Source organism: Camelina sativa, chromosome 3 (genome assembly GCF_000633955.1).
Source record: "Camelina sativa cultivar DH55 chromosome 3, Cs, whole genome shotgun sequence".
NCBI lineage: Eukaryota > Viridiplantae > Streptophyta > Magnoliopsida > Brassicales > Brassicaceae > Camelina > Camelina sativa.
The window spans coordinates 9416398-9430909 of record NC_025687.1 but is presented as its reverse complement, the minus strand read 5'-3'; the positions used below and the strand labels follow the sequence as shown (position 1 = coordinate 9430909).

Below are 14512 nucleotides of genomic sequence, written 5' to 3'. Positions count from 1 at the left end.
ATAGAATTCGACCATGGAGGCCTTACCTTGTAATCTCCTCGACCAGATTCTCTTCAGATTGGATCCGAAATCTCTGGCGATGATGCAATGCACGGGTCGATATATCAACTCTTACATATCCGATGATATCTATTTCAGATCCGAATACATGTCTCGTGTCGGAACCGGTTTGCTTCACATCTCCGGCTTTGGCTCAACCATCCTATTCTGTTACCCTTTTGGCGATTCTACGTTATTCCGCAACCAAGAATATCCCTTAGATGTCAAGACTCGGGTTCTCTCCTTTTGTTCTGGCCTCCTCCTACTCTTAATGGATGGTCTCTGTGTCGTGAACCCGCTCACAAAGAGGTACCGATTCCTTGATCACTCTAAATCCAAGTTTCTTTCTCGTGCTGACAGAAAAGAAGATGTACACTTCATTCTCGGATGGGAGCAACTGAACCGCATCGGTTTTGCGGTTGATCAAATTGACCGAACAACTCAGAGATTCAAAGTTGTCATCATAAAAGAAGTTACTGAAGACGTTTCGAATCCTGGCGAAACGGTGTATCAGTTCGAGATCAGCACAGGGGCTTCTTGTTGGAAACTGTCGAAGACAACTATTACTTGCGGTGCAAGCGAACTAATAGCTGATAAGAAACCGCTTTACTTGGACGGATCTCTTCACTGGCTCAGAAATGACGGAAGCATTTTAGCTTTCAATCCAGAAACAGAGCAAGCACAGCTGGTTCCTATCAAGTTTCCCTCAAAACTTATCACGACGAAGCTGTTCACAGTCGCAGGGAACGTACTAGCATTGGTATCAGCGACGGATGAATTGATTTACGTTTATAACCTCGAGAATGTTCTCATCGATCCCAAGTGGGTCTTGGTGAAGCAGATCCAGAACCGAGCGGTGGACAAAAGTTCGACGAGGTTTTGGTACCTTGGGGCGTACGACGGCAAGAGTTTAGTGGTGAGGGAGAACGAAGTTGTTCATGGGTACGACTTGAGAGCTGACAAGTGGGGAGTCATAGGTTGGGTTCCACACTGGTGCGATGGTTACCAAAACTTTCACCATTTTACACTGTCTTTATCCTTTGCGAGAGAACTGAATGAGAAGGTGGACGTCGAGAGGGTGACACCGGTTCGTGGTGGTAATGGTAATCGCATCTCCTCTCTAAGGAAAATTATGAGACTCATTGATGATAGCAATCCTTATGCTCTGGCATGGTTAAAGAAAAATGAAAAGCGACTTGAAGAAGAAACGAAATCGAAGATGATGGTGGGTGAGCCTTCTTTTGCAAACGTGGAGAGAATCAACAAAAGAAAAACTAGATTTGGATGGTAACTAGTTATGTTTTCTCTTGTATTTTTACAGTAGATTACTGTATGCTTGTTTATTGTTCTTCTTTTAGGATATTGAGAAAATTGAAGTGAATAAATTGAACCATTGTGGGGAATACAGTTAATTGTTTTGTTTGGTTTTAATGTTAAGTATTACTCTCTAGCTAACTTATTACAATCCATAGTTAATAGTTTTTGTTTTGATTTTAAAGTAAAGAATCACCTAAAGAAGTAGCTTGAGAATAAGAGGACTCTATGAGAGTGCTAGAGTGGCCATACATCTAATTGCCGTGTCAATAGCAGGAAGCGTTTGATCGTACGGAGGCTGAGGTAAGAAACGTGAGACGACGCAAAAACTCCAAAGCTGGCCCAAAAATGAGCATCCAGAGAAGAGTGGTGTCATTCATGCGTTTCACTGGCGACAGAACAAAGTGGGTAAATATCTGTTGTGTTAAAAGTGTATCACAAGTTGGGAGGCGTTGACAAAAGGCTAACGACAAAGTGAAGCGAACCAATACCGTGGTTTTGACTTCTTGAACCATATCATATAATTCCACGAACTGTAGGGAGGATCACGAAGGAACTGTCAAGTGTTGTTGGAGTTACAGTGTGGAAGTGTCATTGCGTGATTTCCATAAGAAAGTATTAAGTCCTTGAGAAGATGCTGGCAGTCTTGTCCGGTGATGTAAATTTGAAGTTCTTCGCTTTGAAAAGAACACGCCCCAGGGAAAGACCATATATATAATCCATGATTTGCTGGTTTGGCTATTTGGAACAGCTTTTGCTCAAGCGCAGAGCACGCGGACCAAAATTACCAAATAAAATGCTAACAAAAGACCAAATCGGTAGTCCCTTTACCAAACTAGAACATACAAATCTAATCATAGCCAACAACAATGCATTTGAGAAAATGGTACGCTTCGTCTTTGAGCTTGTGGAGTAGTCCATTATTAGTTTGAACTTTCAAGTGGTACAAACAGTATCATTCTTTTTGTTTTTTGCACATCTTTTCGGAAAAAGGTTAATATATTTTTGAACTCCATCCGAAAATGTTCGAGAATGACTCTTAACCGGTATTGGGAAACTTTCCTTTCTTGTAAAAATTGTTAAAACTTTTTAATAATAAAAGAAAAACCAAAAGAAAAAGGGAATTGTAACTTTTCCTTTTCCTTGTCAACCTATTAAAATAGTAAACCATGTTTTATCTTGTCTATATATATTATTAGAGTGTATCAGAAGCACCAAATCACGAGTATTAACCATACACAATCATACATGAAAAGGCGAAGCAACAGCTCTGTAAATTTTGTTCCTTCTCCGATGGATCGATTACCTTGGCATCTCGTCGACGACATTCTCTTCAGACTGGATCTCAAAACTCTGGCGAAGATGCAATGCACAGATAAATCTTTCCGCTCACATCTATCCGAAGACTCATATTTTAAATCTGAATACAATTCTCGGTTAGGATCCAGTTTGTTTCACATCGCTGTCGAGGGCTCTAGATTGCTGTACTACCTCCCTTTCCTCGGTTCTACGTCACCGAGAGCTCAAGAAACCCTAAAGTTAAGATTCCAGATTCTAGGCTCTTGCTCTGGCCTTCTCTTACTCTTCGGCCAAGGTCTCTGCGTCGCAAATCCCTTAACTAGGAAGTTTCGATTCCTGGATCACTCTAAGTCAAATCTTTTCCCTAGGATAACTGAGAGTGAAGCTATTAGTTGGGAACAAACGAAGGACATATGTTTCGCTGTTGATCAGATTGATCGGAGAACTCAGAGATTCAAAATTGTCTGCGTAAAAGGTAGCGAGGCTCTAAATCCAGAAGAAACAATGTATCAATTTGAGATTAACAAGGGAGATTCATCATGGAGACTGTTAAAAACCAGAGTTACTTGCCGCTCAAGCAATTTCGATAAGCGTATGAGACCTGTCTACGTCAACGGATCTCTTCACTGGTTGAGATACGACGGAAGCATCTTGGCTTTCAACCTCCAAACAGAGAAGGCACGGCTGATCCCAATAAGATATCCCCAAGAACGTCTGAGCGTGAAAACATTGTTTGCCGCAGCCGATAACAAACTGACGCTGATATGGCCGACGAAGGAAGTAATTTACGTTTACTCCCTCGAGAATATTCTCACCGATCCCAAGTGGGTTCTAGTGAGGCAGATAAGGAACGTAGTGGCAGAGGCAAATAGACTCATTTTCTGGGACGTTGTGGCTTACGATGGAAAGGTTTTAATGTTGAGGGAGAAGAATCATTTCTCTGACGGAGTGGTTCATCGGTACGACTTGAGAGCTAATGAGTGGGGAGTAATGGGTTATATTCCAACGTGTTGCAATACAGACAGGGACTTTTATCTGTTTACACCGTCGTTCTATTCATCTGTGATTGGATTGGATGAGAAGCTGAAGCCTTGTGATGGTTACAACCGCATCTCCTCTCTAAGCTCGATTATGGGATTGGTTGTTGGAATGTCATCGGAGAAAGTGGAAACGCAACTTAGAAAAAGATCGATTCAAGAGGAAGAAACTAAACTAATGTTAAAGAAGCAACGAAAGTACTAATGTTCAAGGATGATGGAGGCCTTCCAAGATATTCTTTAACGACGTGCAAACGAACCAGCAAAGTAAGAAGTGGACAAAGTCGTACGAGTCACGTGAGGAATTAATATGTACAAACAATCTTGATTTCGTATTAGGCCACAGATTTTGGGAAGCTACCAAACTCGATGACCTAGTGATTACTATCATAGTTTGTAAACATTATCTTTTAGATTCAATAACCTTTATCTAAAAAAAAAAAAAAGTAATTTCAATAGTGATGGATTAATTTTGGAAATGAAAGGAGATGTTGTTAAATAAAAATATTCGCTTTTGTTGTTATATATAACCTAAACGAACACATAAATGTTAAATTTACACTGTAAAAAAAAACCTAAAACCTAAGTCCTCTGTGATCATGAGGAGATTACCTTTGCATCTCCTAGAGGAGATTCTCTTCAAATTAGATCCCAAATCCTTGGTGAAGATGCCATGCACAAACAAATCCATCAACTCGCATGTATTAGAGGACCCAAATTTTAAAAGAAAATACTATTCCCGTATCGGATCCAGTTTGCTTCACGTCTCCAAATATGCCTCCAATTTACTCTGTTTCCACCCTTTTGGAAATTCTAGGTCATTCAACAACACTGAGCGCTTAGAGATATTGTTTAATATTCTCGCTTCTTGTTCCGGCCTTCTCCTACTCTCCATTGGTGGTCGTCTCTGCGTAGCTAATCCCCTTACAAACAAGTTCCGATTCATGGATTACCCTAACTCGGGTAAAACAACTTGCATTGGGTTTGCTGTTGATCATATCGATCTAACCACTCAAAAATTCAAAATCGTCTGCATAATCGAGGTGCTTAAGCCTCCAAATCCAGACGAAAAGATGTATCAGTTCGACATTAACACCGGAGAGTCATGGAGTTTATCGAAAACAACCTTTACTTGCCACCCAAGCAATCTCAAGAAGGGTAAGAATTCGAAACCAGTTTACTTTAACGGAGATCTTCACTGGCTGAGAAAAGACGGTAGCATCGTAGCTTTCAATCCGAAAACAGAGGAAGCTCGACTGATTCCGATCAAATTTTACCTGAAACCGAGGAAGGTCTTGCTCTGTGCCGGCGATAACCGCCTGACACTGATATCTGCTACGGAGGAAGTGGTTTCCGTAGTTGCCGTCGAGAACGACGGTAAATGTATCCTCGTGAGGCGGATCAAGAACGAGCCGGTGCACCTAAATACGCCGTTGTCGTACTGGAACGTGCAGGCGTACGACGGCAAATGTTTGGTAATGAGGACGATGAAGAACCATCCCGTTGAGCGAGTGGTTCATAGCTACAACTTGAGAGCGAACAAGTGGGAAGTCGTGGGCACGATTCCATGGTGGTGCGATAGTAATCGAAACTTTTTTCTGTTTAAGCCGTCGTTGTCTTCTTCTGTGATAGGACTACTGGATCAGGAAGAGGAGAGGAATCTGCTCAAGCTCAAGGCCACGAGTTCCAGGACCTATCGTCAACCCGATATCGAATCTGAACGGCGCATCTCCTCTGTAATGGCTATTATGGGTCTGGTTAGTCGTAATTTGTGTTTTCTCTAAATTAACTAGTTAGTTTCTTTGTTCCCCTGCTACCTATGGATGTTTAATCTAACATCTAACATCTAAATTTCGGCTCTATTTCCTCTACAAACATATGGCTATTAGTCCGAGGCCGATCAAATGATTATGATTTTCAGACGTAGAATATAATTATAAACAAACAAATCAAATATAGCTTAAAGCACACGCAAACAAGAATCGAAATTTACAATATATATATACCCAGAAAAAGACTGGATGCCTATATCAACAAGTAATCCCATCAAAACATAAACCACAGATATATAAATCACTAAAACTCACTGAACAAGTTCAAAGAGATTCCCCTATGCCATGCTTGGGAATATACCTGAGAAGTTTGGGATCTTATCGATGTGTTTCAACGCGTTCTCAGCGATCTGTCGCGTTCTAAAATCAGCGTTTTGGAAAGCGTCCACAAGTGCAGCGCTCAGGGCCTGCTCCTCTGCGAGCTCTCTTGCTATGTCTTCAATCCTCAAGATCCTTTCCACCACCCAAACAGCTCTCCTCGTCAGCCTCTCTGATCGGTTCTCCTTCAGAACGGTTAGTATATGCGTTATCCCGCCTGCTTCATCAAGTATATTTACCCCTTTCTCTACGTCTAATTTGTCTTCTAATAAGCTCGAAAGAGCTGCAAGTGCTGCCTCAACCACTTTCTCATTTCCATGGTCTAATAAAGCCACTAATTTCTCCACAGCTTGTCCTTCGACGAGGCAAAATGTGTCTCTTAATGAACATATTCCTTGGTGGATCTTGCACAGCCCGTTTACAACGTGTGGTTTGCTCATACATGAAAAGATCGAGCCACAGTAATTCGGAGGAGGCAGATCAGGAATCCGTGTCAGGTGCATAGACTCTAGTGACAGATTCTCTAAAGCCATAGCAGATACCATCTGGATGTTATCTTGACCGTTGGATTGAAGCAGATGAAGGAAGAGGGTAGCAACATTGTGCTCTTGGCAAAAGGTAATGGCCCGAGTCTCTTTGTTGAAAGCAAAAGTAATCCTAGCAAGTATACGCACAAGTCCTTCCAGAAAAGGACTCACAAACCTCATTCCCTTGATATCCCCTTGGCGGATGCCAATCACTTTGGAGATGATTTTTTCAAAAGCACCAACTTCCAACATTTCCTGAGTAAGACCCAAATCCCTATCTGGCAATTCAGCTAAGAGTCCAGCAGCTGCAGCCTGTTCTTCAGTGATTGGTGTATTTTCTGAAATGATTGCAACAAGGCTTCCGAGTTGTCCAGCAGTGCCACATAAGGCCTTAGCTAGTTCTTCACTCATGAATGGAGAAAGATTATGGAGAAGCTTTATGGAAGCCAAACGCAAATCATCATTCTCTCGGACCTCTATAAACTGAACCAAACTGATGATTGCACCGGAGGTTTTAATTGCATAAACAACTTTTGGAACTGTTTTTGGACAACTGGTGAGTCCAACAAGAACCTCCAACAGCTTGCACTGGATCGCTGGTCCCGTGTTGCTAATTAGATGGAGCAGATTCTCCACTCTGTTGTCTGAAACAAGAGTGGCTTTGTCATAGTCATACCCAATGTTCACTATGTTAGCAAGAATAGTGGCAGAGACTTCTTTCAACCGAATTGGAAGGTTGTTTGGCCCTACATAAAACAGATCTTTGATAAGTGGGGGGAGAATTCCTATGCTGATCAAGACCTTAGCACTCCCTTCGAACGATGAGATTTTGTTAAGAGCTCTCAAGGCAGCTTCCCGTTGGGGCATGTCACCACTTCTCATAAGATCGACAAGAGAAGAACCCACAGTCTGAGCCACAAGAACCTTCACTTCGTTATTTAAGGGAAGCTCCCCGAGAAAGGAAGCCATAGAGACTTTTGTTTCAGGTGAACCTGCAGATCATGTTTCACATGTGGTGTCATTATTCATGCATGAGACTCGCAATAAAACAGAGGAAAATTATTAAAAATTTGACAAGAGAACATGTAAAATTCCTAGAGCAAACAAACTATACGGCAGAGTACAATAACACCATCATGCGTCCGAATGACTAAAGGAAGATGATAACATGTTTTATGCAAATGAAGCAAAGAGAATATTGTTAAACTAAAACCAAGCAAAGAAGAGAAACTCTTTCAGCTGATCATTAAGAAGTAGGGAATAATCACCTTCAAGGAGTTTTCCTAGAAGAGGCTGGAGTCTACCATATGAAGCCATCTGCCTAACAATTTCCTCTGACCTCTCCATGTTTTCCAAGGTTCTATCAGCTTTCTCAACAATTGAAACATTTTCTGAGTTGCTGCTAGTCAGACTAACCAACAATATAAGTGCTCCATGAATGGAACCAATCTTCTCGCACAAAGCTTCTGATTTAGAGAGCTCAAACAGCAAGGAAACAGCTGCCTCCCTCCCCTTTGATGGTTCGTGTGACAAGAACTTAACTAGTGTACGCACAGTATCCCCTTCAGCTACTATAGCCTGCAATATGCTGAAACAATAATTAGCATCCGCACAATTATCCATTACAATGCTCTATATTAACGTTTTCGTCAGAGAATAACAGAAATCAGAATTTAACCTTGCTCTCATCATCTCCTTCAACAACAACTTGAAGAGTCTGTAGAGCCTTATACCGAACTTTATGGCTACTACTTTTCAACAAGTCGATGACCATACGGATAAGCTGAGCGTTGCGTACACCTTGCCTATTAGATCGGATGGTCCTGCAAATCTGTCGGACATGCATCAAAGCTTGCAAAATGTCGGTCTCAGCATTTCCTAGAAACAGCGAGTGACGAGCAATGTCAAGCTTGGCAGCATCATTCCTTGATCTCCACTCTTCGATAGTGTTGCGCAGAGCTATGCTGGGGCTAACGTCAGCGCTGCTCAGCTCCTGAGAAGTCAATGGGCAAGATGGAGGTCTCCCACTGTCACGACATTCCTTGAACCATTTTTCAATGGCTTCACGCTCGAATGTCCTGCCATTCTCTAAAGTGACAGGATCATGCATAACCTCTTTTGTCAATGGGCAGATGAAGGCTTCGTAGATATGATCTACACCTCGCTCAAATTGAGAGCTATCATCTGACTGGTTACCATCCTCCGAGCTTCCAACCATGTTTTAATCCTTGACACTCACTGCAGATGATAAGCAAACATCTCAAGATTACGGGAAAACAGGATTCATAAATGCAAGAGTCAGGTAAAGAGTGTCCAAATTCGAGAGTAAGTGAAAGGAGAAAGTTTTGGAAACACAAAAGGGGATATAAATACCAGATTAAGCTTAAGTTCCTTGATCAGCAAAAGGAAACAAAAAAACACACAGTATATACCTAAATCATTCAGTTACATGAACCCTAATATAGCCAGATTACTAAATTTAGCAATAATTATAGAAACCGGAACCAAACAAATGAGCATGTCAAAAAATACCAAAAGAGAGAGAGAGAGAGAGAGGAAAACGCACACCAACCAGTTTCCAATCGAAGAAGCGTGAGAAGGGAACAGTACAAAACAAAACAAAAAAAAAACCTAAGTTTTTATAGTTGTTCAAAGTTGACAATTCGAAAAAAAAACCACTTGTTTAAGTCTCCTTATGGAAAAGAAAGTGTGAGTTCTTCTTCATCCATGGATCCCGAATAAGAAAGCAATCCGAGCTTTTTTGCTCCTACTCGAGCTAGAATTGAACAGAGTTGTGTTGTTCTATACCCGTGCGAGAGAGCGAGAGAGCGAGAGAGACGGGCAAAAGTGAGAGGAAAGAACAGAGAAGATGGGTTGAAGAAAAAAAAAAAACACGAAAGGTTGACTAAAATCGAAAAGTCGTGAGAGAGAGAGAGAGAGAGAGAGAGAGAGAGAGAGAGACGTGGAGCCACCAAACGCCAACTTGACAAACAGAAGCAAACCAGCCTGGCTTGCTTGCTGTGTGTACACACTTACACACACTCGACTTGCCACCCACCCACTAACATACCCGGGTTAACGGGCTTTGTTTCCTTAATGGGCCTTTTATTCATTAATTGCCCCATTTACTCCAAAGCTTGCTCTGACTCTGATGCGCTCTCTCTTTCTCTCTCGATCGCTTTGATTTGTTGATGATTCTGGTGTGCTAGGGATCTTAATCGAGATGGCGGGAGATGAAGGAACTGAGATTTACGAGGAAAGAGAAGAATCCATGGATGCAGCGGTGGATAAGGAATCAGAAATTAAAAATGAAGGGAAAGAAAATGAGAACGTGTTGCAGTTCCTAGATTCGTTGGATGGGTATCAGACGCTTATGGACTCTGTTAATTCAAAGCTCCGTGAGGTAATGGGAATGTCATTAATTTGTTTTTATGAAGCGAAATTGATTTTGTGTTTAAATCGAACCTGATTGTCTTGTGTTAATGAATAATAGCGAAATTGATTTTTGTTGATTAGCTTAGCTTATGGAAGCATTTTTGTTTGTTTGTAACCTTTTAAGTGAAATTGTATCACTGATTTTAGGATGAGACTCTGCCTTAAATTAACTTGTTGGTATAGAAACTCTCTGAAAATGTGTTGTTGTTTTTGGCAGGGATGGTTTGATCTAGCTAGCGCTCGACACTCTATGGGAACTTTACGTATCAACAGCACTCTATTAGACCTCAAGTATCATCCTGCAGCTTCGACATTGCAAGTCACAGACCAAGAGGGTAAGTTTGGCTCATGCTCTGAGCGGTTGATTGTTCCAATGCGTCACGTTTCTATGCTATGAATTTTATTCGGGGTAGACTCTTCTTACATATGATGAATACATGGAACTCTTGTAGTTGGATCTTTGGGATCAGTTCCACGTTTTGCTTTGTCCAAGTGGGCTTCCAAGGGTGGTGGTAGCCCGAAAGGCAAAGACTTCTCTACTGTTACAGATTCGGAGATAGGCTCACCTCTCAGCCAACAGCTACGTCATCGAGGAGTTTCTGGTAATAAGAGACTTTATTTGTGTTGGTTATTCTGTGCCCTTTTCTTTGTTGGTGTGTAATGTCTTTCTTATGTAATTTGATAGAAGAGAAACCATCAGCCAAGGACGAAACCACTTTAGCAGCTGATGAAGAGGTGAGCAATCATTTCATCTTCTGCACAAACTCTCCTTGTTTTCAATATGTAGAACGAGGGTTTTGCTAATTAGGATGTGTTAATCTCCAGATCAAAAAAGAACGAGCTAAATCTCTGTCAGTATTTGGAAGCTTAGTCTCGCCTAAGCTACGCGGCGCTCAACTATCCTTTGAGACAGGTAACATCATCATTAGTCATCACCACAAGTTGACTCACAAAATAGATTCCAGCTTACAGCTGAAACTCTTATTTTGTTTTCTTGTCTTTTGGACAGCTCTTGAAACTCTTGTGGAAATAGCCAACATGCGTGCATCTATGCTATCTGCCTTTGAGCGGATCACAGAGAAGTGAAATTCCTAGGTAACAACTGATCCTGAAATGTGCTCAGGGGATTCAGCGGATGCAGAATGGAGTCTACCTCAAAGACAAGGTTACATTGATAATGGGGAATTTGGTGATGCGAATCATATCTTTCTTCCAGACGGAGAGATAGAATGTACCACCTTCAGTGTTAACACAGTATCTGTTTCGGTATGGTTAAATGTTGCCAGAATTTCTTACGGACCTTTGAGCTAAGGATAGATACAAAATAATAAAGCCTTTTGGGGGAAGAGAGATCAGTAAACTGGACAAAAATAAAATCTTGTATACAGATTCCATTGTTCTTTTATTTGTTCTCCAAAACGAAAGCCTCAAATATCTCTTCATATAAAAGCAAGTGAATTCATAACAGAACAGAGACACAGTAGAAAAACCATACAAAGACAACCTTTACAAATTACAAATAGTCTAACACTATTGTCTCCTCCAAAACCAGAATTTGGTGAAAAGATTATAAGATTTTATGAAACAATCACAAGTTTCATCACGCGAGGAAAAAAAAAAGGGATTTAAAAAGGAATGATATAAAAATCGAGGCTAGAAGGAGTTCCAATTGTCTGACCTTTTCTTGGGGCTTTCATCTGAAGAGACTTTGAAGGGGCCTGTGGAACCAAACGGGTCTGCATCATCAAATGAGTATCCATGGCTGCCACTGAAATCCTTTGTACTATTCATGGAATCGAATCTTGAAAGCGAGGGACCACCAAAGTCTCTGGAACTGTTAACTGAATCAAACCTGGAGAAGGCAGCTCCACCAAAGTCTTTTGAGCTGTTGATGGAATCAAACCGAGACAGTCTTTCGGGCTGGGAGGAAAACCCGGCGCCTGCTTCACTGGTGTTGAAGGAATCGAACCTGGAGAAGCTATCAAAATTATTATCTCTGGCTGATGCATCGCTGAACCGAGGTGGAGAGTTCCCGAATCTTGAAAGTGGAGTGCTGGGAACTGAATCGTCAAATGCAAATGGGCTCTTCCTCTGAGCGCCGAAGCTTCTCGAACTTGGAGAATCTTCTCTTCCTGTGTCTCCACCAAAATCGCCACCAGATCCAGAATAATCTCCATCCTGCCAATATATTCAAAATGCTAAGCTTGGTTACGACTCTGAATACGTAACTAAATGATTCAGCATACTGAAGGCAAATGCACCGTTCCAAATCTGAAAGCATGGACTATACTTGCGATACATGTTTTCAAAATCTTGTATAAAGTAAAAGATCAGTTTAATGTCTATTCGATAATCACAACTGAAAGGTTCGATACAGTATTTAGATGGATGAAACGATTTGATTAATCGAAAGACACTATGGATTCTGTACTAACCTGGCTTTTGGATGCATCAAATCCCCAGACTGAATCCACATCATCGTTAGTGTCAAACGCACTTGCCCAATTCGAATCATCAAAGAATTCCGAATTCTTTCCATGAGAATAATCTGGAGATGGGATCTCAGTAGCAGTCCTAGAGACAGGACTGTCTCTAGGACTTCTGCCTGAATCATCTTCACTGTGAGTTGCCCCATATTCACTCTCATGGTGGCGGTCAGAGGTTTCTGAAAATGGTCCATAGTTTTCATCTAAATGAGTCGGCGAATCAGGTGGCCCCTTACCATCATCCACCACACCGTTTTCATTCTCACCAGATGAGTTTTGCTCTTTTGATTTGTCAAAAGTAATCTCATTGCCAAATCCTAACAGTGGGAGGATTATCAGTTAACAATAGATATTTCAATGTATCAGTAATAGAAAGATAGGATTAAACTTTGTACCTTCATCTTCAAACTTATCCCATTCTTCATCCCAAAGAGCTGCCCCTTCTTGAATTCCAGGTTGCCAACCTGTAAGTCACAACATAACAGATTCCAAATGATTTGTTTGTTTACAAAATACATGCAATTTGCATTCATCTACAATGAAAGCAAGAAGTCACAAGGCGATAGAACCGTATGTCATACCAGCTGGAAGGTCTACTAGGGCCTTGGACTTAACCTCCAACCCATGTTTATTGCAACGTTCAGTTAAAGCCTTCATCAGTTCCTCTAGATCTGATTGTATTCTGTCAGCCCGGACCTATATGTCCAGTAAAGTATCAAATCAGGCATGTACAGCAAATACTCGATAGTTTATGCATCACATAAGAATAGAGAATATATGTACCTGAAGGAGACCATCAGCACTACCACCTTGCTCCATGTTCACAATTGCTTGGCTCAACTCCGTCTTCCGCCCCTGGAATGGGTTAGCAAAACTTCAATAAGTAACAAATTTCCGTGGAAGATGTGTTACAAAATTATTCAAATCCCCTTCACCAGAAAATGTGGATAACGACAAGCCTAGTACTGGAGGCAGAAGCACATAGACAAAATGAAGAAAATATACGGCTGCATAGGCACTGCCACTTGAAATGGCAGGCAAGCGAATTAGTCATACCTCAATCTCGCGGAACCTGGCCTCTTCAATAGTTAATTTTGACCCTATTTCTGCAACTTGCTTATACTTCTCTTCATACTTCTTTGCCAATGTTTCAGCCTGCAGCAGAAATTGTTCTGGATAAGACAGAATTGCCTCTAAATACATGAGGAAAGTGATATTCTATGTGAAACGCACCTCACGCTTGTCAGCGGAAGCCCTTTCAGAGATCTCATTTAATCTATTGTCACACCTGCTTTTGTACAAGACCTGACAGAAAAAGGAACCAAAAAATGGGATAATAAGAAACGGACCTTAGCACAAGAACCCTACTCTCTGACACACAGAATGTGTATATAATATAAAAATAAGATAAAGATCAAGCTGAAGAACTAGCTCTAGATAGCAAAACCTCAAACAAGGACAACGTTCCTATACGATAAGGCCAGAACTTCGGGGAGAGCAACAATCTTAAACTTATAAGACCATTACGTAGATAAGATTTGAGTTCTACAGCTTAATCTAGATGGTAAATTCCAGTCGATTGGTCTTATTTATACACACGATCTTCTTCAAACTTTTTCAGTGAATAAATCAACTAGATACCAATATCCTCTCGATCAAAGGAGCTAACAGATTCTTCAAGGATTTAATGCATACAAATATAGCAAAGTTTACATCGACAATAGTTAACTATATTCGAATACAGAAATCAATAGTTAACTAGACAGCTCAAGATCATTTCTCTCTTCTCAAAAAACAATAGTTAATATTAATGAAGTACTCACAATATCCTGCATTTTGGTCCGGTAGTATTCAAGTTTCTCCCTGGAGTCCATGTATGCATTCTGCTTTTGATCAACCTACACAGATTAGAAAAAATTGTTTCACAAGCTTCCAAGGAAATGCATACGGAAATGTCGCTCATCTAAAGCTTAAATAATGTTTTTGTCCATATTATAAGTGAAAATTTAAATGATCACCTTTTCCCCATCAGCTGCTGCTTCTGGAAGATTTGAGCTTGCGGGATATCCATTACCTAGGTGACTGGGATCATCCAATCCTGGCGCTTGATTCCTTTGCTGGTTAAAAGATATACCGCTGCCAGGGTGAGGGCCTGGTGCAGGAACTGGTGGTCTCATACCAGTCGTTGGGGTGATTGGCCGTGCACCCATCACTGGCTGCTGTAC

The 14512-nt window shown here is 41.1% G+C and overlaps 6 protein-coding genes across 8 annotated transcripts in view; 4 read left to right on the top strand and 2 right to left on the bottom strand.

Annotated features, from left to right (window-relative positions):
- LOC104776199 (putative F-box protein At1g20795) overlaps window positions 1–1468 on the top strand; it is a 5587-nt gene extending 4119 nt beyond the window's left edge. The window contains exon 3 of the mRNA XM_010500217.2: window positions 5–1468. Within this exon, the coding sequence (XP_010498519.1) occupies window positions 5–1330 (1326 nt within the window). The 3' untranslated portion in view covers window positions 1331–1468. The remainder of the gene's footprint in view (window positions 1–4) is intronic.
- Window positions 2647–3894, top strand: LOC104778803 (putative F-box protein At1g57580). The gene is made up of 2 exons (XM_010503237.1): window positions 2647–3127; window positions 3266–3894. Exons 1-2 carry the CDS (start codon window positions 2647–2649, stop codon window positions 3892–3894), a joined length of 1110 nt encoding a protein of 369 aa, XP_010501539.1.
- Window positions 4289–5473, top strand: LOC104778802 (putative F-box/kelch-repeat protein At1g20790). Its single transcript, XM_010503236.1, has one exon. The coding sequence runs from the start codon at window positions 4289–4291 to the stop codon at window positions 5471–5473; it is 1185 nt and encodes a 394-aa protein (XP_010501538.1).
- LOC104776198 (U-box domain-containing protein 44) lies at window positions 5642–9394 on the bottom strand. 2 transcript variants are annotated; one of them, XM_010500213.2, is made up of 4 exons: window positions 8933–9394; window positions 8045–8604; window positions 7635–7944; window positions 5642–7358 (listed from the first exon to the last, which is right to left on the bottom strand). In XM_010500213.2, the coding sequence occupies exons 2-4, from the start codon at window positions 8582–8584 to the stop codon at window positions 5800–5802; spliced, it is 2409 nt and encodes an 802-aa protein (XP_010498515.1). In that variant the 5' UTR covers window positions 8585–8604; window positions 8933–9394; the 3' UTR covers window positions 5642–5799. The 2 variants fall into 2 exon arrangements, with proteins under 2 accessions (XP_010498515.1, XP_010498517.1); XM_010500215.2 differs by having other exon boundaries at window positions 8939–9394.
- On the top strand, window positions 9486–11182 carry LOC104776197 (coiled-coil domain-containing protein 115-like). The gene is made up of 6 exons (XM_010500212.1): window positions 9486–9769; window positions 10019–10136; window positions 10254–10403; window positions 10487–10536; window positions 10627–10714; window positions 10811–11182. The coding sequence occupies exons 1-6, from the start codon at window positions 9590–9592 to the stop codon at window positions 10885–10887; spliced, it is 663 nt and encodes a 220-aa protein (XP_010498514.1). The 5' UTR covers window positions 9486–9589; the 3' UTR covers window positions 10888–11182.
- The window catches only part of LOC104740771 (epidermal growth factor receptor substrate 15-like 1), a 9329-nt gene continuing 6041 nt past the window's right edge, over window positions 11225–14512 (bottom strand). For both annotated transcript variants that reach the window (XM_010500211.1, XM_010500210.1), the window contains exons 6-13: window positions 14111–14185; window positions 13521–13592; window positions 13344–13442; window positions 13071–13142; window positions 12869–12983; window positions 12683–12751; window positions 12237–12604; window positions 11225–11979 (exon numbers count right to left, since the gene is read on the bottom strand). In XM_010500211.1, coding sequence (XP_010498513.1) covers window positions 11455–11979; window positions 12237–12604; window positions 12683–12751; window positions 12869–12983; window positions 13071–13142; window positions 13344–13442; window positions 13521–13592; window positions 14111–14185 — 1395 coding nt within the window. In that variant the 3' untranslated portion in view covers window positions 11225–11454. The remainder of the gene's footprint in view (window positions 11980–12236; window positions 12605–12682; window positions 12752–12868; window positions 12984–13070; window positions 13143–13343; window positions 13443–13520; window positions 13593–14110; window positions 14186–14512) is intronic.

Excerpts from the sequence above, each read along its gene's own strand:
- LOC104778803 (XM_010503237.1), top strand. The coding sequence starts at position 2,647 with ATGGATCGATTACCTTGGCATCTCGTCGACGACATTCTCTTCAGACTG. Across the intron at positions 3,128-3,265 it reads CAAAATTGTCTGCGTAAAAG|ACGGATCTCTTCACTGGTTG; the intron begins GTAGCGAGGCTC and ends CTGTCTACGTCA.
- LOC104776198 (XM_010500213.2), bottom strand. The coding sequence starts at position 8,584 with ATGGTTGGAAGCTCGGAGGATGGTAACCAGTCAGATGATAGCTCTCAA. Across the intron at positions 7,945-8,044 it reads AAGGAGATGATGAGAGCAAG|GCTATAGTAGCTGAAGGGGA; the intron begins GTTAAATTCTGA and ends AGCATATTGCAG. Across the intron at positions 7,359-7,634 it reads TCTAGGAAAACTCCTTGAAG|GTTCACCTGAAACAAAAGTC; the intron begins GTGATTATTCCC and ends CATGATCTGCAG.
- LOC104778802 (XM_010503236.1), top strand. The coding sequence starts at position 4,289 with ATGAGGAGATTACCTTTGCATCTCCTAGAGGAGATTCTCTTCAAATTA.
- LOC104776197 (XM_010500212.1), top strand. The coding sequence starts at position 9,590 with ATGGCGGGAGATGAAGGAACTGAGATTTACGAGGAAAGAGAAGAATCC. Across the intron at positions 9,770-10,018 it reads TTAATTCAAAGCTCCGTGAG|GGATGGTTTGATCTAGCTAG; the intron begins GTAATGGGAATG and ends TGTTTTTGGCAG. Across the intron at positions 10,137-10,253 it reads GCAAGTCACAGACCAAGAGG|TTGGATCTTTGGGATCAGTT; the intron begins GTAAGTTTGGCT and ends GAACTCTTGTAG.